The sequence below is a fragment of the Aptenodytes patagonicus genome, chromosome 17, assembly GCF_965638725.1.
Source record: "Aptenodytes patagonicus chromosome 17, bAptPat1.pri.cur, whole genome shotgun sequence".
Lineage (NCBI taxonomy): Eukaryota > Metazoa > Chordata > Aves > Sphenisciformes > Spheniscidae > Aptenodytes > Aptenodytes patagonicus.
The window spans coordinates 7,861,992-7,881,099 of NC_134965.1; the positions used below are offsets into that span (position 1 = coordinate 7,861,992).

At 48.5% G+C, this 19,108-nt stretch overlaps 1 protein-coding gene across 2 annotated transcripts in view; it reads left to right on the forward strand.

Annotated features, from left to right (window-relative positions):
- Positions 1-19,108, forward strand: part of SUPT6H (SPT6 homolog, histone chaperone and transcription elongation factor) — a 30,599-nt gene that overhangs the window by 7,431 nt on the left and 4,060 nt on the right. For both annotated transcript variants that reach the window (XM_076354957.1, XM_076354958.1), the window contains exons 4-34: positions 25-95; positions 725-920; positions 1,620-1,704; positions 2,069-2,342; positions 3,646-3,747; positions 4,258-4,374; positions 4,924-5,013; positions 5,513-5,655; positions 5,921-6,072; positions 6,582-6,680; positions 6,841-6,970; positions 7,079-7,229; positions 7,651-7,805; positions 8,408-8,603; positions 8,951-9,090; positions 9,169-9,286; positions 9,931-10,007; positions 10,184-10,319; positions 10,746-10,883; positions 11,208-11,375; positions 11,903-12,030; positions 13,136-13,343; positions 13,820-13,967; positions 14,224-14,366; positions 15,133-15,273; positions 16,386-16,581; positions 16,716-16,954; positions 17,252-17,365; positions 17,885-18,009; positions 18,501-18,613; positions 19,008-19,085. In XM_076354957.1, the coding sequence (XP_076211072.1) occupies positions 25-95; positions 725-920; positions 1,620-1,704; positions 2,069-2,342; positions 3,646-3,747; positions 4,258-4,374; positions 4,924-5,013; positions 5,513-5,655; positions 5,921-6,072; positions 6,582-6,680; positions 6,841-6,970; positions 7,079-7,229; positions 7,651-7,805; positions 8,408-8,603; positions 8,951-9,090; positions 9,169-9,286; positions 9,931-10,007; positions 10,184-10,319; positions 10,746-10,883; positions 11,208-11,375; positions 11,903-12,030; positions 13,136-13,343; positions 13,820-13,967; positions 14,224-14,366; positions 15,133-15,273; positions 16,386-16,581; positions 16,716-16,954; positions 17,252-17,365; positions 17,885-18,009; positions 18,501-18,613; positions 19,008-19,085 (4,371 nt within the window). The remainder of the gene's footprint in view (positions 1-24; positions 96-724; positions 921-1,619; positions 1,705-2,068; positions 2,343-3,645; positions 3,748-4,257; positions 4,375-4,923; positions 5,014-5,512; positions 5,656-5,920; positions 6,073-6,581; positions 6,681-6,840; positions 6,971-7,078; positions 7,230-7,650; positions 7,806-8,407; positions 8,604-8,950; positions 9,091-9,168; positions 9,287-9,930; positions 10,008-10,183; positions 10,320-10,745; positions 10,884-11,207; positions 11,376-11,902; positions 12,031-13,135; positions 13,344-13,819; positions 13,968-14,223; positions 14,367-15,132; positions 15,274-16,385; positions 16,582-16,715; positions 16,955-17,251; positions 17,366-17,884; positions 18,010-18,500; positions 18,614-19,007; positions 19,086-19,108) is intronic.

Below are 19,108 nucleotides of genomic sequence, written 5' to 3' on the forward strand. Positions count from 1 at the left end.
CCCGTCTCTGCTTTCTTCTTGTAGCTTTTGATGACCGCCTGGAGGATGATGATTTTGACCTCATTGAAGAGAACTTGGGCGTTAAAGTCAAAAGAGTGAGTTGTGTTCCCATGCTGCTGTTAACCGTGTGGTGCGTCTTAGCACGAAGGAGGGTGGGCTTCTGCCTGGAGTGAGCGAGCGGTGCCTCCCGTCTGCTCCTGCCCTCTTGGAAAGGGACAGCTGAGTGCTTGAAGGAAGCAGGATCTCTCCCTGCCCAGGCAACTGGGAACTGGCTTCCCAGAGTTTGCAAAACACTTTCTTCTGGTTCCTAAAGTCTGCTGTACTCCTCCCTTCCCACCTCTGCAAGACAGTCTCAGAGGGGCCCGTCTTCCAATAACTTTCTCCTGCACGATGCTAACCTCAAAGTCAGGCTATTATGGGCTCTAAAGCTCCTTCCGTAACACTCGCTAGAGGCACATCAAGCCAGGCTAACGCTGGTCTGGATGCGGCACAGTCCTCAGCAGGCAGTTATGTTGTGTACACGCTGCACCCAATGAGCACCTGCAGCACAGCTCCCGAAGGGGTGGCTCTTCTCCCTTGTGTGCCTGTGCTGGGCTCCATCCTGCTCCCGCTCAGGTGCCACCTGGGGAGCAGAGGCAGTGCAGTTCTGGCCTGGCAGAGACCGCGCTGAGCTTGAGTGTCTGTGCCAGGAATTATGTGCACTAACAAGCCTTTTTGCTTGCAGCAAAAATTCAGGCGCGTGCGAAAAATGTCCGATGATGAGGATGACGAAGAGGAAGACTATGGAAAGGAAGAACATGAGAAGGAAGCCATTGCTGAAGAAATCTTTCAGGATGGTGAAGGCGAGGAGGGAGGGGAAGCTGTTGAAGCTCCTGTTGCTCCACCAGAAGAGGAAGAGGAGGAGGAGGAAGATGAATCTGGTGAGTATGGATGGTCAATTACATCCAAAGTTTGTCCCAGGATTAAAGCACAGGAACGAAGTTAAGACTTTCTCTGAGCTAGAAGTAACCAAAGGCTGCAGCCCTGTCGTGGTAAAGCTCTTGTTGGCCTATTAGTACAATCTTTAGAATTAAACGTTTCTGGGTGGCAGGTTTAGTTTGTCTGTCTAAACCGTTTTGTCCAGAAGCACATTACATGTGCTGAGGTGTTGAATGTCTCTTCTAAGCTGCCTCCAAAATGGAAATGCTTCAAAGGAAGGAAGTCAAGGCACTGTTTAGTACCTAGCAGCACAGCGCGCGCCTGCCCTACTTCTCCTCTTCAGCATCAGCCCATCAACACTGCTAGTACCATACTGAAAGAGTTTCAAAAATTCTTTCTGTCTACTGTCCAAAGCAGGAAGGCCTTTTCTGACTGCATTTTCAGTGCACTGAGCTGCAGATAGTTGCCAGATAGCTTTGCCTGTGTTTGGAAGTCCATTCTAGCTTGTTATTGTGGTTCAGGCTCCTGGAATGTCTGAGGTTGGTGTAGGAGATGCTGAGGGTAGCTGGGCAGACTGACAGCCAGCAGCAGCCTAAGTCTGTGGTGGAGGCTCATAGTTGCACTGGCTGGGCTGAGCTTTGTCAGAGGTACCAGTTGAATATGCGAGTGTCCTGACCACTAAATTGCTTCTCAATGTCCAGACATCGATGACTTCATTGTGGATGACGATGGACAACCTCTGAAGAAGCCAAAATGGCGAAAGAAGCTCCCTGGATACACAGATGCGTAAGTAGTAATTGGAAATTGGCCCAGAGCCTCAAAAACAGTGCTCAGCTTGATTCTTGCAGCTGCAGAGTGATTCAGCTTGTGGTTGGATACTGCTGGTCTCTTTCCCCAAAGGGACCTGGTAAATTTAAACATGGGCTTTTAGCCTGTGATTTCTTAAATGTCCGACTCCTTCCTTTCTCCCCTGATTTTTTTACAGGGATACCAAAACCAGTCCCTTAAGAGAAGTATTTGCATGTAAAGCTCAGAGTTGTGTACCTATCCATGATTTTTTAGACTTAGGTGCTCTGGCCACCTCTGTGTGGCTAGAAAGATGTTCTGTGAACTGCACCATGGGGCTGAATGATAGTTTTTTGCCTTCCAGCGCTTTGCAGGAAGCCCAGGAAATCTTTGGTGTGGACTTCGACTATGATGAGTTTGAGAAGTACAACGAGTATGATGAGGAGATGGAGGAGGAATATGAGTATGAGGATGAAGAAGCCGAAGGGGAGACGCGTGTACGACCCAAAAAGACTGCCAAGAAGCGCGTCAGTCGGCGTAGCATCTTTGAGATGTACGAGCCCAGTGAGCTGGAGAGCAGTCACCTAACAGACCAGGACAACGAGATCCGCATGACAGACATGCCCGAGAGGTTCCAGGTGAGGGAAGAGTGTGCCAGTGTGCAGGCAGAAAGCATTTCAGCTCCCACAGAGTACAGCAGGCCTGGGACCTACAGGCCAGCTTTCTCACCTGGTGTCTGGCTGGATTTTGGCATCTCTTTTTCCCTCTTTGAAGATCCCGCCTCTCAAATGTATAGTCTGAAACTCCGCATGCAAACATAACAGTGACATTGTGAACTGTTCTGGCTGTGTAAGCCCGGTTTTAGCATTGGTCGTAGTTTCTCTTTGGCCACTGGGTGCCAGTGTTGCACTCCTGGGAGTGGTGCAGGGCTTGTGCTCTGCTGAGATGTCCTTTATGCTGGATACTGTTAGTAATCACGTGAGTTGTACCTCTGGATAGCAAGAGGTACAGTGCCAGAGAAATTTGCTGCAGTGCCAGAGAAGGTTTGCTAGGGTTTCTAGCCTGCCCGTATGCCAGCCAACATGTAACTGTTCCGTACAAGGTGTTTCTATAACCCACTTTAATCCAAGTGACTGGGACTTATACTGCTCTCAGTACGGAGTCCTGCTTGTGCTGCTAGGAATCATTCTGGTTTCTCACATTTTTGTCTTAATTTTACCCTGTATTCAGATTTTCATTGAACAGTCGATCTCCCTTTAGTGTATGTTAATGTAATTCTGTGCAGAGGCTTTACCCTCCTTTGTAAAATGGGACGTCTGAAGCTGCCAGGTTTTCAGAAGGACCTTTTTTCTCATGCCAGCGTGCACAGCACAAGGGAACGCTGTGTGTAATGTCTTCAGGCCATATGTGGCCTGTTCAGACATTTTGTTGTCTTCACGGACGTCAATGATGATTAGAGCAAGCCTTCTGAAAGAGAATTGGCTGGGACTAAATGCGCAGAGAGGGTTAGAGGGTTTGGAGCTGCTTTATGTTCTGTTATTCTAAGGCTGCAGCAAGAAAAGTTGATAACAAGGCTAGAACAGGCACAGAGAGATTGGAACAGAGGATGTAGCTGCAGAGGGTTTGGGAGTCTGGTAGGAAGTGGGGGTACCCTGACTTGATCGTCACGGAAGACTGCGCGCCATTGCAGGCCTTTCCACAAGCCTTTGACAGAATTGTTAGCTGCCTTTACCTAGTGTAAAGCTGATAGAGGTTTCCTGTGTGCTCAGAAGATGCAGACGTTGAAGTGCTATCCTCAGCAAAGCCCTGCGGGTGTGGGAGGTACTGAGACCCCATAAGCAACCTACAGCTGAAAACAATAATTTCCAGGCTTCTTGAAGACACGGTAGCACAAGCCCTGGTGCTGCCCATGCCTCTGCTCATCCTGTTGTCTTTTCACAGTTGCGATCCATCCCGGTGAAGAGTGCTGAAGATGACGAGCTGGAAGAAGAAGCTGACTGGATTTACAGGAATGCATTTGCGACACCCACCATCTCCTTGCAGGTAAAGGACTATACCTGGGATTTCTGTCCTAAGAGGACTTGAAGGTGCTGCAGATTTCCAGCCTGGAGACGTTGTTCCAGGAGTGTGCTCAGAGGAATGTGGTGCCCAATATACCTTTCTTTCTGGTTTTCTGGTTTTGCACAGGTCATTTAACATGCACGTGTCTTCATTTTCGCATCCATAAAACAGGACAAAAAGGAACACAGAGAAGTTGCAAGAATAATTGTCAAGAATGATTGAAAGATCTCTGAGTCACTGTGCACTTAGGGCTAAACTAATATTAGCCGTGATCTGTTTTTAACCATCAGTTACCTTGGCCAGATGCTGCTTCTCCATTTTCCTTTAAGGCAGTCAGGGCTAGGATGCTTTTCTGTGGTCTAAAATCAGAGCGTGTAGCTGAGCCTGCATTCCTGGCTAACGAAAGGACCACCGTTTTCCAGCCTTAGCCTGGGCTGGTCTTTTGGGGGTCAGCTCAGGAATACGATCAACGCAATGTGTTTCTCCTTTTAGGAAAGTTCTGACTACCTCGACCGTGGACAAGCCAGCAGCAGCTTCAGCCGCAAGGGGCCCAGCACCATCCAGAAGATTAAAGAAGCCCTGAATTTCATGAGAAATCAACATTTTGAGGTAATTCGCAACTCGGCTTCATTGCCAAGATAAGGTCTGAGTTGCTGTCTCCTTATCCCGATGGGATTAGCAGAGGGGCTGCTGGAAGCATTTAGGGCAGCAAACTAAGAAGGGGCTGAGATACCGTACCTGGTTGCCTCTCCTGTGACAAAATGGTGCTTCATTGGAAAGTGCTGCTCACCTTATGTGAGCTGTGGCAACGCAGGTTTTTAAGGCCCGTTTGATGGGGCTGCTGTCGTCGTATTTCCCTGGTCCTGGACAAATTGATGCTAAGTGAGGTGAAGGAATTTCGGAGTCTCTTGAGCCTTGCTTGGTCCATTCAACCTATTCTCTGAGGTGTTGCCTGATGTTGCAGAAGCTTTTTGGTATATGTGGAGTATTCTTTGGTGGAACGGTCTTAAGAGCTGGGGCGTGGGTTGGTACATTCTCCCATACTGCTGCCCCGTTAGCTTGTTCTCCCACATGGAACAGGAGCATTCTGTGGACTCCTGGCTGCCAGGAACAGCCCGGTCTCCTGCATAGTGGTGATGAGTCTCATTTCTGACCCAGGTCCCATTCATCGCCTTCTACAGAAAGGAGTATGTGGAGCCAGAGCTGCACATCAACGACCTGTGGAGGGTCTGGCAGTGGGATGAGAAGGTGAGGAGTGTTTTCACTGCTTGTTACCCATCAACATTTAACATGTCTTCCCACCTAGCCTGATACTTTCAGCAGATTTTGTTTTGGCTGTGGAGACCTTGTGTGCTTTTTTTACCCATGGGTTTTTTTTGCGTGTTTGCTGTCATGTGGTGGTAAAGGATTATCTGACAAAAGAGGGTTCAAAACAGTCCCTCCCCTTCAGTGAGTTCCTTTTCTGTAGTGACCTTTCCTGCAAGGAGTGCAGGTTCCTTCTCTACTGTCAGGTAGATCCAAACCTTGATTTTATTTTTTTTGTTGTTTTTCTGTTAATACAATCCATCTCTGAGATGAGACCTGCCACGTGTGTCACATCTGGGCTTGGCTGTGGATGAAGATTTTGATGATTATTTTTATATGACAAATATCCCAAGATCCTGGGAGCCCCTGTTGCGGGGGGGAGAAGACAGATGTGACACATCGCTATGGTGCGTTTCACTGGAAGTCTTTGTTCTTATATTAGTGGACCCAGCTGAAGATCCGCAAGCAGAACCTGACACGACTGTTTGAGAAGATGCAGGCCTATCAGTACGAACAAATCTCTGCTGACCCAGACAAGCCCTTGGCTGATGGAATAAGGGCCCTGGATACTACTGACATGGAGAGGTATGGTGCCGTGACTTTCTTACGTTCATTCCAAAACAACTTAAAATGTGCGTTAACTTGCCCAAACAGCCCAGGCTCTCTGGCCACTGCAGCGCATTGGCTTTAGCCTCCCCACAAAGCCAGTGATGAGAAATATGTAAAACTCTTTTGGAAGATGAGCCCAAGCGCTCCCTCTGCCTGACCTGTACTAGAGCAGGTTGCTTGAGTGCTCTGACCACAGCTCAGCTGCAAGCAGGGTGTAACATGCTGGCTTTGCATGCCACAGGCTGAAGGACGTGCAGTCCATGGACGAGCTGAAGGACGTGTATAATCACTTCCTGCTGTACTATGGGCGAGACATCCCCAAGATGCAGAATGCTGCCAAAGCTGCTCGAAAGAAGCAGAAGCGTATCCGAGAGGATGGTGAAGAGGAGGAAGGTTTGTCCCCAAACTTGATAGTCTCCTAATTGTGGGCTGTTTGCAAATCCTGGTTCAAAAGAGTAGTAAGAAAGCTTGTTGAAAAGCCGCACAGAGCACCTCTGCTGTTTGCTTCTATCTCAGGTTAGTCCCAGGTCTTCCAGGCATCTCTGAAAATGCTTAAAGTTTATCACACAAGGTGCTGCTTTTCCGACGGACTGAATACCACCCCTCATGGCAGGGGCCAAAGCAAGGATCGGCCACCTTGATGTGTGTTTTAATGTGCAACCCAGAGATACCGCTATTAAAACTGCAAAAGAGTGAAACTGAAGAGAAGATAACATTTTCAGGGTGTTTTTCTAACCCTGAATAATTTTATGGCTACTGTGACCTTTGAGATGGGTTTGTGGAATTTAGGGACTCTGTTGCACGATGTAGGTTGTGTTTGATCCCTTCGCTGTGCTTCTGACACCCTGCAGCTGTCTGGATGCCTCTGTAAAGAGGCCTCGCTAAACATATCCTTCCCGTAGGTGAAGGGGAGGATGCAGAAGATGATGAGCAGAAAGGGCCTGAGCTGAAGCAGGCTTCCCGTCGGGATATGTACACCATCTGCCAAACAGCTGGGCTGGGTAAGGGCCGTGCTCTGTCATGCTGAGCTTGCAGTGGCCTAGCCCACGTGCTCTTCTGGGTGGTGTGGCTTACCTGTAGAAGGAGGACTGGTAGTTTTGCTCAGTATAAGCTACAGTACCCTTGTCCTCATCGTTTTTTGTGGTGGTTTTTTTTTCCCAGATGGCCTGGCTAAGAAGTTTGGTCTGACACCTGAGCAGTTTGGAGAGAATCTCCGAGACAGTTACCAGCGTCACGAGACAGAGCAGTTCCCTGCAGAGCCCCTGGAGCTGGCCAAGGATTACGTGTGTAGGTCAGTGGGGGGGGGGATCTTCGCTGAGGTTCTGCGGATGTGAGACAGGCGAGGGGATCTGGGGACATTGTCAAGTCCTAAGCCTTCATGCTACCTTTTTGCTTTTAGTCAATTCCCAAGCCCTGAAGCAGTGCTGGAAGGAGCCCGGTACATGGTGGCTTTGCAGATAGCCAGGGAGCCTTTGGTCAGACAGGTCCTGAGACAGACTTTCCAAGAGAGAGCTAAAATCAACATTTCACCAACCAAAAAGGGGAAGAAGGTAAGGAAGAGAGCTCTGACTCTGTGGGTCAATTCAGGGAAGGATCTAAATAACATGCAAATGCTCATTTTTGCATCTGAAAACTTCTCCCACATCAGTGGCAACTCTGAATAAATCTTAGAGCAGCACGTGAGCTGGGCTGTTGCAGAGGCCAGCTCAGCAGCATGCTGCATTTTTAGTCTCAGCGTTTCATCAGACCTGATTCTTGCTGTTGAGATGTTGCCTTCAATTATTGGAACAGTCTCCGTTTCTCTGGGACTGGGAACTAATTCCACTGTGTCCTGCTGGGGAAGGAAATGCAGACTGGCAGGCATAGGGGTGAGGGGGTATTGAATAAACTCCATTGTCTGCTACGGTATACAGAAGGGTCTTTCTTCATGAATGCCCTGCGTGCATGCTGACTGTCTCTCCTCTGTCCCAGGATGTTGATGAAGCCCACTACGCCTATTCCTTTAAATACTTGAAGAACAAGCCTGTGAAGGAGCTGCGAGATGACCAGTTCCTGAAAATGAGCCTGGCAGAGGAGGAGGCACTGCTGACTATAGATATCAGCATTGACATGAAAGGAGTGGAGGGGTGAGTCCTCACTGGCTGTGCCGTCCGTGCCTTGGCAGAGCTCATTCATCCAGTGCTGCCATGCTGTTAGAGTTCCTCTGTAACCCAAACTGCTCCTGGAAGCCATGGCCTGGTGGTTTCCTGCACCTTAAAGCCAAGCAGCTTCTCAGGGTCTTGCTTTTTTTTTCCACCTTAGTGAAAACTTTAGCAGACATCTGACTTATTCATTTGAAGGCAAACTCTGAAGCCTTTAGGATTTTTATGAAAGATGATGCTTGTTTCCCAGCCACCCTCACTGTGTGGCTCCTTGGTTCCTTCCCTGCACATCTGAGTAGCCACGCTGTGCAGTATGGGTGTGCTGGAGTGGCTGCGGGCTGCCCCCGTGTTGCACTGATGAGGCCTCTCTGTGCTGCCAGCATGGCGTTCAGCTGCGGTCTGTCTAGCAGCATAGCTTTTGCAGCTAAAAGAGCGTTTGATGGGAGGATTGGCTCTTCTCTAAATTTTCCAGGCAGCTCCCTGAATCTGAGGTGCTGCTATTACATCCCTGTGCAGGAACCTGCCAGTGATGGTGTCAGTGCAGGTGTTTGGAGCCCTTCTGTATCTTCCCCTCTCATTTCTTGCAGTTACGGTAGCGACCAGACATACTTTGAGGAAATCAAACAGTTCTATTATCGGGATGAGTTCAGCCACCAAGTGCAGGAGTGGAATCGGCAGCGTACGATGGCCATTGAGCGGTCCCTCAACCAGTTCCTCTATGTGCAGATGGCTAAAGAGTTGAAGAACAAGCTGTTGGTGGAGGCCAAGGAGTATGTCCTCAAGGTGAGATGGGGGACAGGTGGATTTGAGTCAGAGCTGGTGTTACAAATGCTAACGGTCCTGCAGCGTGCTGGGGAGAGCTACTGACAGGCCGTACGCAGGCATTTGGGAAGGAGGAGGGGGCAGGCAGGGGTCTGAGTCTGGTTCTTTCCCAAGGATGGAGAGAAGAGCAGATACCTCGGTGGGAGGGAAAGATGGGCTCCGTGGTTCTGGAGAGCTGGTCCCAATCCTGGCAGAATATACTGTCTCACTGCCTTGAGCAGTCCATGACCTTCCCTCTGGAGAAGGGCTATGCCAAAGCACCTGCAGTGGATTTTCTCACTCCTCTCTCCTGTTCTCCGTTCTGCCAGGCTTGCAGCCGGAAGCTGTACAACTGGCTAAAAGTAGCTTCATACCGTCCCGATCAGCAAGTGGAGGAAGATGATGATTTCATGGATGAAAACCAAGGGAAGGGGATTCGGGTGCTAGGCATTGCATTTTCCTCAGCCAGGTAGGAGGAAAGGAATTGCCTCTGGATCCATGTTCAGCTTTAGCGGTCCTCCATGTCTGAGTGATCTCTGTTTCGCAGGGACCACCCTGTGTTTTGTGCCCTTGTTAACGGAGAGGGTGAGGTTACAGACTTCCTTCGATTGCCACATTTCACAAAGAGAAGGAACGCCTGGCGTGAGGAAGAGAGGGAAAAGAAGGTGAGCCTTGGTGCAGCTATGGTCGAGATGAATGTCTGCATGTTGCTTTTGGTACTGTGCGATCCACTGTGGGCTGGAGAGGAATAGTCAGTCTGAAGACAGCTCAGGCCTTGTCACTCCTGCATGCAAAAATACTGCCTTTTTCCCACCCTGTAATTATTCTGGCAGAACAGTTGCTTCCAGTTAGATTCCAATTCATCTCTTCTGCTCCCCTTACAGGGAGTGGCAGGGCCTTGCGATTCCTGAGTTCTGTTGGTGTTGGGGTTTTGTGAGCTTCTGTGGTCCCAGCTGCAGAAACTTTCTCCCCTTTCCCTGATCACATTATAATAGCAAGAGTCTGTGGGACCTCCTGGAGCTTGGGGCAGGCTTTTGACTTCCATTCCCTACTTACACTGATTTCCTGTAGCACCAGACCACGAGGCCACGAGTCTTCCCTCTGCAGAGCCTTCCTCTTTGTCCTTACAGTAATCAGGAGCTGCGAGGCCTGTGGAGAAGGCTTTTAGCCGTGTTCATGTCATGGTGGCAGATGAGGGTGGCCGTGGGGGAGGATCTGCCCTATGAAATAGGAACCCAGGACTGGTAGCTAGCTCAGTACAGAAACCCTCTAGCTTTTCTACTCTGACCTGTCTCGCTTTCCTCTCCAGGCCCAGGATATTGAAACCTTGAAAAAATTCCTCATGAACAAGAAGCCTCACGTGGTGACAATTGCAGGGGAGAACAGGTCAGTCTTTGTGTTCCTTCCACTTCCCAGTCTCTCTGCAGTCCTTTCCTCATACCTGTCCACATCTCACTGTTTCTGTCCGTGGTGTGAGGTAACCCATTGGGGTTATCTTGCTAAGTGATTCCAGGACCCAGCTTTGCACTCTCCCCTCAATCCCCTTGGCCGTCTCTCCCTAGGGATGCTCAGATGCTGATGGAGGATGTGAAGAGAATTGTTCATGAGCTGGATCAAGGGCAGCAGCTGTCCTCTATCGGAGTGGAGCTGGTGGACAATGAACTGGCCATCCTCTACATGAACAGCAAGAAGTCTGAGGTGAACCTTCTGTTATTTCAACTATCCCTTAGTCGGTTGCTCATTTGTGCTGTCTCATCCTCCATTTGTTGTGCGGGCCCTGCCTTCTGTCATCTGCTGCCTCATGTAATCCATCTAGATGGTGATGTACTGATCTTTGGGTCAAGGCAAAATGTCTTACTTAGGCTTCCCTGAAGAGATCAGCACTAGCAGATGTACAAAGTCGATATTGATGTAGTCTGAAACGAATCTTGCTCAGCTGCGTGGATGGGGTTGTTTCATTCCTAGTTGCAGCAGAGTTCCTGGGAGCCTTTGACCTCAGCTCTCTTTGCCCCGAGCACCAAATGCTTCCCTTGTTCTGGTCCCTGTCTGATGTGTCTTTGCTACTTTTGCCACAAAGTCTGAAAACGCTGTCAGGGTTTTTCCTGATTCTCTGGCCTTTTGCAGAATGAGTTCCGGGATTATCCACCTCTGCTGCGTCAAGCCGTCTCCCTTGCTCGCCGCATTCAGGACCCCCTCATAGAGTTTGCCCAGGTCTGCAGCTCTGATGAGGATATTCTCTGCCTAAAACTCCACCCTCTGCAGGTAACTTTGCCTTGTGGGATCCTTCTCTGCGAGAGAAAGTGGCCTGGGAGGCCTGGGACAGTTTGCTGTCAAATAAAAGTATTCCAAGTTGAACTGGTGCAAGTTCTGCCTGTTCTATGCCATATTCAGGCTACACAGCACCTTTTTTTTTTTTTTTTTTGCCTCCTTTAGCTCATCTGCCTCCTGCCTTTAGGCTGTTCTCAGGGGTAACTCGGAGGTGCAGTACAGCTCCTGAGAGCCAGTCTGTTGTGTTTGGCTCAGCTTGCTTATGACAAAGTGTTGCACGCATCTCCTTGCGAGGCTAACGCCTCTCCTTTCTGTCAGGAGCACGTGGTGAAGGAGGAACTGCTGAATGCCCTCTACTGCGAATTCATAAACCGTGTGAACGAAGTGGGAGTGGATGTCAATCGGGCGATTGCTCACCCTCACAGCCAGGCTTTGCTGCAGTATGTGTGTGGCCTGGGACCACGCAAAGGCACTCATCTGCTAAAGGTAAGGAGGCTTCTGTCCCTGCCTACAAAAACAATGCATCACCAATAATGTGCGAGTTGGCCTGATGGCAGTGCTGTTACAAGCTGAGTCAGGGTCCCGTGTGCCAGATGCAGCTGACAGCTCCGTTGACATGTGTTTTACGCGTTATCTCACTGCACCTAACCCCGAAGCTGTGCATGGACTTATGTCCTTGATAGACCCAAGCAACTCAGCAGATCTGTCAATCCTTGCTAGCTCCCGAACCCACAGGAACGGATGCACTGTTACAGTATCAAGACGCCTCCGTACTGTAGAAAACACAAGGCAAAAAGCCAACGCTTTTCTTGAGAGTTGGAGCTATTCCATGTGGAGTCATCTCCTTTCGTACAAAGTTGAGACACAGGCAGGGGGCAATAATTTATGAGTTGTGATGGGCTTGATTATGTCAGATGCTTTGAACACCACGGTGTCCGGTGTGAGTTCTCTGCTTTTCCTGGGGAACCCTTGTGTTTGAATAGCAGGGTTTATTCTGTTACCTCTTTCTCCAGATCTTAAAACAGAACAACACGCGTCTGGAGAACAGGACCCAGCTGGTCACGATGTGTCACATGGGACCCAAGGTGTTCATCAACTGCGCTGGCTTCATCAAGATTGACACAGCATCGCTGGGCGATAGGTGGGTATTGGATTGGATTCAATGTCATACGGGGTATGGAGTTAGCATGAGCGACAGGCTGAAGCAATCTTGTTCCGTGGAGTCCATGTTCCCAGGAGTTTCTGTGTGGCCCCTCTGATCACTGGCCAAGTTCAGATATTGCTGGTTATTAATCTGATTCTTAAGGGCAGCTAAACTCGCACGGCAGTATGAGCTGCAGAACATTAATTATGTTCTTGATATGGTCTGAAAGACCCTTTGTGGTCAAGAGGAGCTAAACTAAAAATAGTTGTTCCCTAACACCGGCGTCATGCATGTCTGTCAGTAACCCGTGTGCACTTTTGCTTAGTTTCTGCCTAGTCCTGCCATCGGTATTTTATTTTTCTGAAGTTTCAAACTTCAGGCATAACTCGGCAATTTACCTTCCTGTTAAACTAGTAGCAATACTGGGAAGTTTGTAGAGCATTAGGTTACTGGTAACTAAACACGAGATGTGTGTTTGGAGGACAGTGGTAACCTAGTTTCTAAATCCGTAGCTGACTGCTTTGCACAGAAGGGTCACCTGTTGGAAAGGTGCTTTCTCTAGGGCTGGCACAGTATCCTTCTTGCCTTTGAAAAGCAGTCTGAGAAAGGACACCTGGCTGAATCCTCACGCTGAGTGATCCAACCCCGCTAGGTGCCTGGTTCTTGCAGGATACAAATCCCAGACGTGCAGGGGGCAAAGTGTAGATTCCTCCAAACAGCTGGATGCAGATGGCTGCACTGCCCGATGGCAACACTCAATTTGTACGAGGAGAGAACCTGTGAAGAGCTGTGTGCTCATAGAGCAGCTATAGCGCACAGAGTGATCAAGTCTAGATAACATCCAAAATGCCTGGCTGTATCTTTGCAGTTGCAAGAGCTGCAGACTGGAATTTGTCATGTCTTGCCTTGGCTCTTCTTGGTCTAGCAATGAAGAATTCATTGTGTCCTTTTTAGCGTAGTTTGTTCCGCTGAGGGCAGCAGTGGCAAAGCAGCCACACAGCCAGTAGTGGTGCTCAACAGCATGACTTATTATTGAGCTGAAGGAGGTGACTCCAGAACCCTGCAGAGTCCTTATCTGAACATTGCTTTGGGTTTATTTCAGTACTGATTCCTACATCGAAGTCCTAGATGGGTCTCGGGTCCATCCTGAAACCTATGAATGGGCAAGAAAAATGGCAGTGGATGCCTTAGAATACGATGAGTCGGCAGAGGACGCTAATCCCGCAGGAGCTCTAGAGGAGATCTTAGAAAACCCTGAGCGTCTGAAAGACCTGGATCTCGATGCCTTTGCTGAGGAACTGGAAAGACAGGTGCGCTGGGGGTTCCTGGTGCTGAGAAACAGAGCGGGGGAAGCTCTGCTGTCCAGCTCAGTTTCTCATGTTTTGTAGCTGGTGATCCTTATCCTTTTTAGGAGCTGAGCATTTAGCTGTTGCCGTTGTAAAATGTATAAACAGCCATGATGAGTGTTCCGTGTCTGACAATGGCATGTAGTAAATGCTTACAGAAAGTACACTTGGGACAGAGGGAGGAAGGAGGCAGGGGACAGTAATTAGACTGTTTAAGCTGTTCTCCCTGAAATTATCTAACTTTTTTCTGAATGTTTTGGTACTTTGGACCTCCTCAACATCCTGTGACCGAGTTCCACAGTTTGATGGTACCCTGTGCATTCCTCTTTTTTAAATTTGCTGTTTCATAAGTTCCTTGAGTTCTTTCATAACTTTTACTGGATTCCCTACTCACCTTCTTCCTGCTGCTCATGGCTTTGTAACCTTTGAATACCGCACAGGGCTACGGTGACAAGCATATCACTCTATATGACATTCGAGCTGAACTAAGCTGCAGGTACAAGGACCTGAGAACCCCATACCGTTCTCCAAACACGGAAGAGGTCTTCAATATGCTGACCAAAGAAACTCCAGAGACTTTTTATATAGGTACATCCCTGTTTTACATCCCCGGTTTCTGTCATCCTAAGTTGACTTAGGATGTGTAAAGGTGGGACAGAGGGATCTTGGTGAGGGTGATGTTGGGACGATGCTATGGTTGCATGTATGTGAAGCAGCTTTTCAAGTACCTGGGTAGTCTCCTAACACCTTCATGCACAGCTACCTTAGATCGAGGGAACTGCCCAGCCCTGCAGTTGGCTTTCAGTTTTTCATTCTTTCCTTCTCCTCTCCCATCACACCACAGGTAAAATGATCATCTGCAATGTGACTGGGATAGCCCACAGGCGGCCACAAGGAGAAAGCTACGACCAGGCGATACGGAACGATGAAACTGGCCTTTGGCAGTGTCCTTTCTGTCAGCAGGATAACTTTCCAGAGCTCAGCGAGGTGGGGCTGCTTCTCCTAACGGGCCTGCATTTGTCAGGAGTCTGCTATCAGCAGGCTTGAGCGTTTTGTAGGGTTCTTGGGAGACCAACAGAGCCAAGATTGTGTCTGCAGTGCCCCAGGATCCCAACCTGAATGTGGCCTGCGGCTGCAAATATAATCTGTTCCACTTTTGACTAATTGCTTCAGTATAGATTTGACAGGTCCTTTATGGCTACATTATGGATTTTAGTGAACTGGGCTAGGAGTGAAATGGACCTGGGGCTAAGCTGACCAGTTCTTTGCAAATACATAAAGCAGGCTTGTGTTTGGTCTAGAATTGTGTTTTACGCAGAGAAACTGCCCGTGACACTGAGAACAGAAGGTTGTTCTGCCACCTTCTCAATTTTAAGAACTTATCTGGACTCCCTGCTGCTTAATGCAGCTGTACTTTAGGTCTCTTCTAAACACTGCTGAATTCCAGCCTTGGTAATCTGTGACTTTAAAACCCCATAGCGTTCATTAGAAACCAGCCCTAGCTGGAGGCTTGTGTTCAGGGTCTAGAAATGTTCTGACCTTCCTGGTTGCAAAGCGCCATAAGCTGAGCAGAACCGAAGTAGGAAGATTGCATTACTGGTTAGCATTCGTTGAAGTCCTCTGTCCCCTGCCCTTCCGCATGTCTCTGCTGGCTCATCAGTTTGCTGACACAGCTTTTAGACTTGTTTGAGCGTGAGTTGCCGGGGCTATTTTGTTTCCATGCTGAATGACTTTTACTTTTGCCTTGCTCAAGGTTTGGAACCATTTTGACAGCGGTTCCTGCCCAGGTCAGGCCATTGGAGTGAAGACACGTCTGGATAATGGTGTCGCTGGCTTCATCCCAACAAAATTTCTTAGTGATAAGGTGGTCAAGCGTCCAGAAGAAAGGGTGAAGGTATGAAAGCAGTGGATTTTCACGTATCCAGCAAGAGCTGGAAGAGCCTGGAGCCAATACCAAAGATTCAGAGTTTGGTTAAAAACGCTGTTTCCTAAATGACTTTTCAAGCCTTATTTTCATTTAAGGACTTTAAATCAGCAGCAAGTTCAGGTTCTGGTTAGTGTCCTTCTCCCACAGTGCAAATCTCTCTTGGCAGCTGGTGGGAACCATGTTAATCAGTTAACATGTTGCACTGAGGGAGGATTTATTATAGTCTGGCTAAAGTCTGGGTTTAGGAGACCAGAAGGCATTCTAATGCAGAGCTGCCCTTTGTTTCTAGCTTTCTAAGGAGTTCAGAGAACTGCTGTTAGATATGCAAGGGTCACTTTCCCTCTCTCATAGCTTTTTCTTCTGTCTCAATTCATTTGTGGAGATCATCAGAGTTACTGGTCTTGCTCAGGACAGGGATTGGGGTTCTGAAAGAAACAGAATCACATATTTTTGTCACATGATAAAATAGAGGTTTAACATCTTTGCTGTCTTTTGGGGTCCCCCTGACAGTCCATGCAGGTGATGGATAATCCTGTAAGCTCGGAGGTCTCTTAGCATTTCTTTAAATAGCATTTCTTTAAAGAGTCGTTAACTTCAGCACGGTTAACTGGACGAAGGCATTGCAGGTTTTGTGGTGGTATTTTCTGTTTCCCGTTTTATTAGAGCAGTCCTTTGGGTGTCTTCCACTCTGTTTCTGAACAGACTTAACTGTTTTCTTGCACATCGTGAAGTCCAGTTTTGCTGCTCCCATTGTTAAAGATATGTAAAATAGCAAACTTAATTGTCCTCAGCCTCCAGACATGCAGTTTGCTGTGAGGTATGGAGCATAGGTAGTAGACATGCTGGAGAACTGCCCATTTTTCCTTTAATCTCTTTTGATTCTAGTCATCTTGGGGATCAGTTGATTTTTCGGTCCTTATGGAAGGATCACTTTTAAAGGTTGTATCGGTCTGAAGTATGTGAGGTAATTTGTACCTCCTTATTGGCAGCGTGACCCCGCACTGGTCGCTCTGTAGCGCAGGGAGGCTGGCGTATCAGCCAAACCTGCTGATCAGCTTTGCCTGCCCCTCCACCTGTAGGTGGGAATGACCGTTCACTGCAGGATTATGAAGATCGACATTGAGAAGTTCAGTGCAGACCTGACCTGCAGGACCTCAGACCTGATGGATAAGAACAATGAGTGGAAACTGCCTAAAGACACTTACTACGACTTTGACTCTGAGGCAGCAGACCACAAACAGGAAGAAGACCTGAAAAGAAAGCAGCAGCGGACAAGTGAGTCTCTAATTTTTCTCTCCCTCGTAATGCCAGCCTTCCCAGGGTGCTTCAGGAGAACAAGCACAATTAGACATATAATTGCAGTAAAGCAGTTCCTCTTGGAAGCCTAAACACTCCGCTTTGTCCCCTAGCGTACATCAAGAGAGTAATTGCTCACCCGTCATTCCACAACATTAGCTTCAAGCAAGCCGAGAAGATGATGGAGACCATGGACCAAGGGGATGTGATTATTCGGCCAAGTAGCAAAGGGGAGAACCACCTGACTGTCACCTGGAAGGTGAATGATGGGATTTACCAGCACGTGGATGTCCGAGAAGAGGGTAAGGAGAATGCCTTCAGCCTGGGCTCCACGCTTTGGATTAACACAGAGGTAAGAGCCCTGCAGAGCATGCCTGGGAAGGAGTTGGTGGGGAAGGAGAAATACCTATTTGGCAGGGACAGGTTGGCACAGCCTTTCTGTCCTTGCAGCTGCTTTCGGACTGTTGGAGAGTAACTTCCATTGCAGTTCTCCAGATTCTTAGACAACACTCAGCTCTTTTTTTTTTTTCCCCCTCTCCCTCAAAGCATCCAGCCTTGCTGTGCAGAATGTATGACTGAGAGCTGTATACTAGAATAAGAGTTCCTTATCATGCACCCTAAATACCTCTTTAAATGTGTTTGTTCAAAGGAGTTTGAAGACCTGGATGAAATTGTTGCTCGCTATGTCCAGCCAATGGCTTCTTTTGCCAGAGACCTGTTGAATCACAAATACTATCAGGACTGCAACGGTGGAGACAAGAAGGTAAGCCTGTCCCGGGATGTGATAGCTTCTGTAGGAGATATAGGAGCATTATATAAATTTCTTTGTCTCAGGACAGGTTTTAAACTCTTTGTGTCTGGCATGAGCTGCTGCTGGAGTGAGCTCTTTGATCTTCCTCTTGTCGCTTGGGGCTTGGCAGTCACTTTCCAGCTGTAGGTCTCAGGGGGATTCTGCCTGGGAGCAGTGGAGTTAGGACAGCAATGGGAGTACGGTGTGCTACAGCGGTGTGCCAGAGCAGCAAAGGGTTGCCCTGTCAGCAAATATCACTGAAAGGAGAGTAATTGGCTTTCTGTGACCCGGTGACATTTGTGCACCAACCCTGCGCAGAAATGGTGCAGTTGCTAGCAATCCAACAAGGAACCACCATCAGGGCTGGGGGGGAAAAGGGCTGGGCTGACCACAGCATGGAGGGAGATATCCGTAGGCTCTGTGTGTTGCTATAAATGCAGGCTCTCCTTGAGCATTTCTCTTCCCCCCCCCCCCCTCTCTCTCTCTAATTAGAAGCTGGAAGAGCTGCTGATAAAGACCAAGAAAGAGAAGCCAACATTTATTCCCTACTTTATCAGTGCCTGTAAAGATCTACCTGGCAAATTCCTCTTAGGATATCAGCCTCGAGGCAAGCCAAGGTAAGTGAGAGGCAAGTCCAGCAGCTGCAGCTGAGTACTCAGTACCACGCCTCAACTTACTGCCGCCAGTTTCTCTTCCAGCTCTGTCAGTATCCCCATAAGTCAGGCCTCTTCTTACCCAGGGTTTGGCCTCCTGACAGTAGAGGACCCATGTCTAGCAGTAAATCTCACCCAGGAGACTCCTGTGTTTCTAACCAGCTGGCTGCCACAAGCAGTACTGCCCTGTGCAGGGCGTGTCACTGGGGTACAGGCAGTAATTGATAGATTTTTGCATGGAAAGGCATGGTATTTTGGAGCAATTGTTTCCAAAGAAAATGAAAGTGTCTTGGGTAGGTCTATCTGTTCATTATCAGTACGGCCATCGCCTGAGTTTGTAGGTCTTGCCTGTTCTGACTGTGACCTGTTAGTGTGAGGGTGCTGTACAGTGGCAGGTATGGCTCTGAAGCAGCCTGTCATCTCTTGTGCTCTCCTGCGTTCGCTGCTCCTCACAGGATAGAGTATGTGACAGTGACGCCAGAAGGATTCCGCTACCGGGGCCAGGTCTTCCCTACCGTGAACGGACTCTTCCGATGGTTTAAGGATCATTATCAGGACCCTGTTCCAGGTGAGCATCCCAAAACCTGAGTGCCTCAGCTGTTTGTTTCCTGGGTGTCACACAGTAGGGACAGTTAGTAAAGGACAATTTCATGTTCTTTGTCCCTGAAATGTGTCCTAGGATTTTTCTATATGTGGGAAGTTTCAAAGCAATGCTTAAGTGTTTGGCTTCCGTGGACCCGTTGAGAGTTCTCCTGAGGGTTAATCTTTCAGCCAAGTGGGCCATGCAGCAAAAGCCTTCCCTTGGCCTTCCCTAACATACAACCCTCATAACACCATTCCCTGGTAAAATAGCATCTTGCCAGTACAAATGTTGCCTGCTTTTTTTCAAATCCTGAGCTTCGGGCCAATAGCAGCTCTTCTGTGACAACTAATCTATTTCTCTTGGTTTATATTTTATGCAGGTATTACCCCCAGCAGTAGCAGTCGGACCAGGACTCCAGCCTCCATTAATGCTACTCCGGCTAACATTAACCTGGCAGGTCAGCGCAGGCCTTTCCTGGTT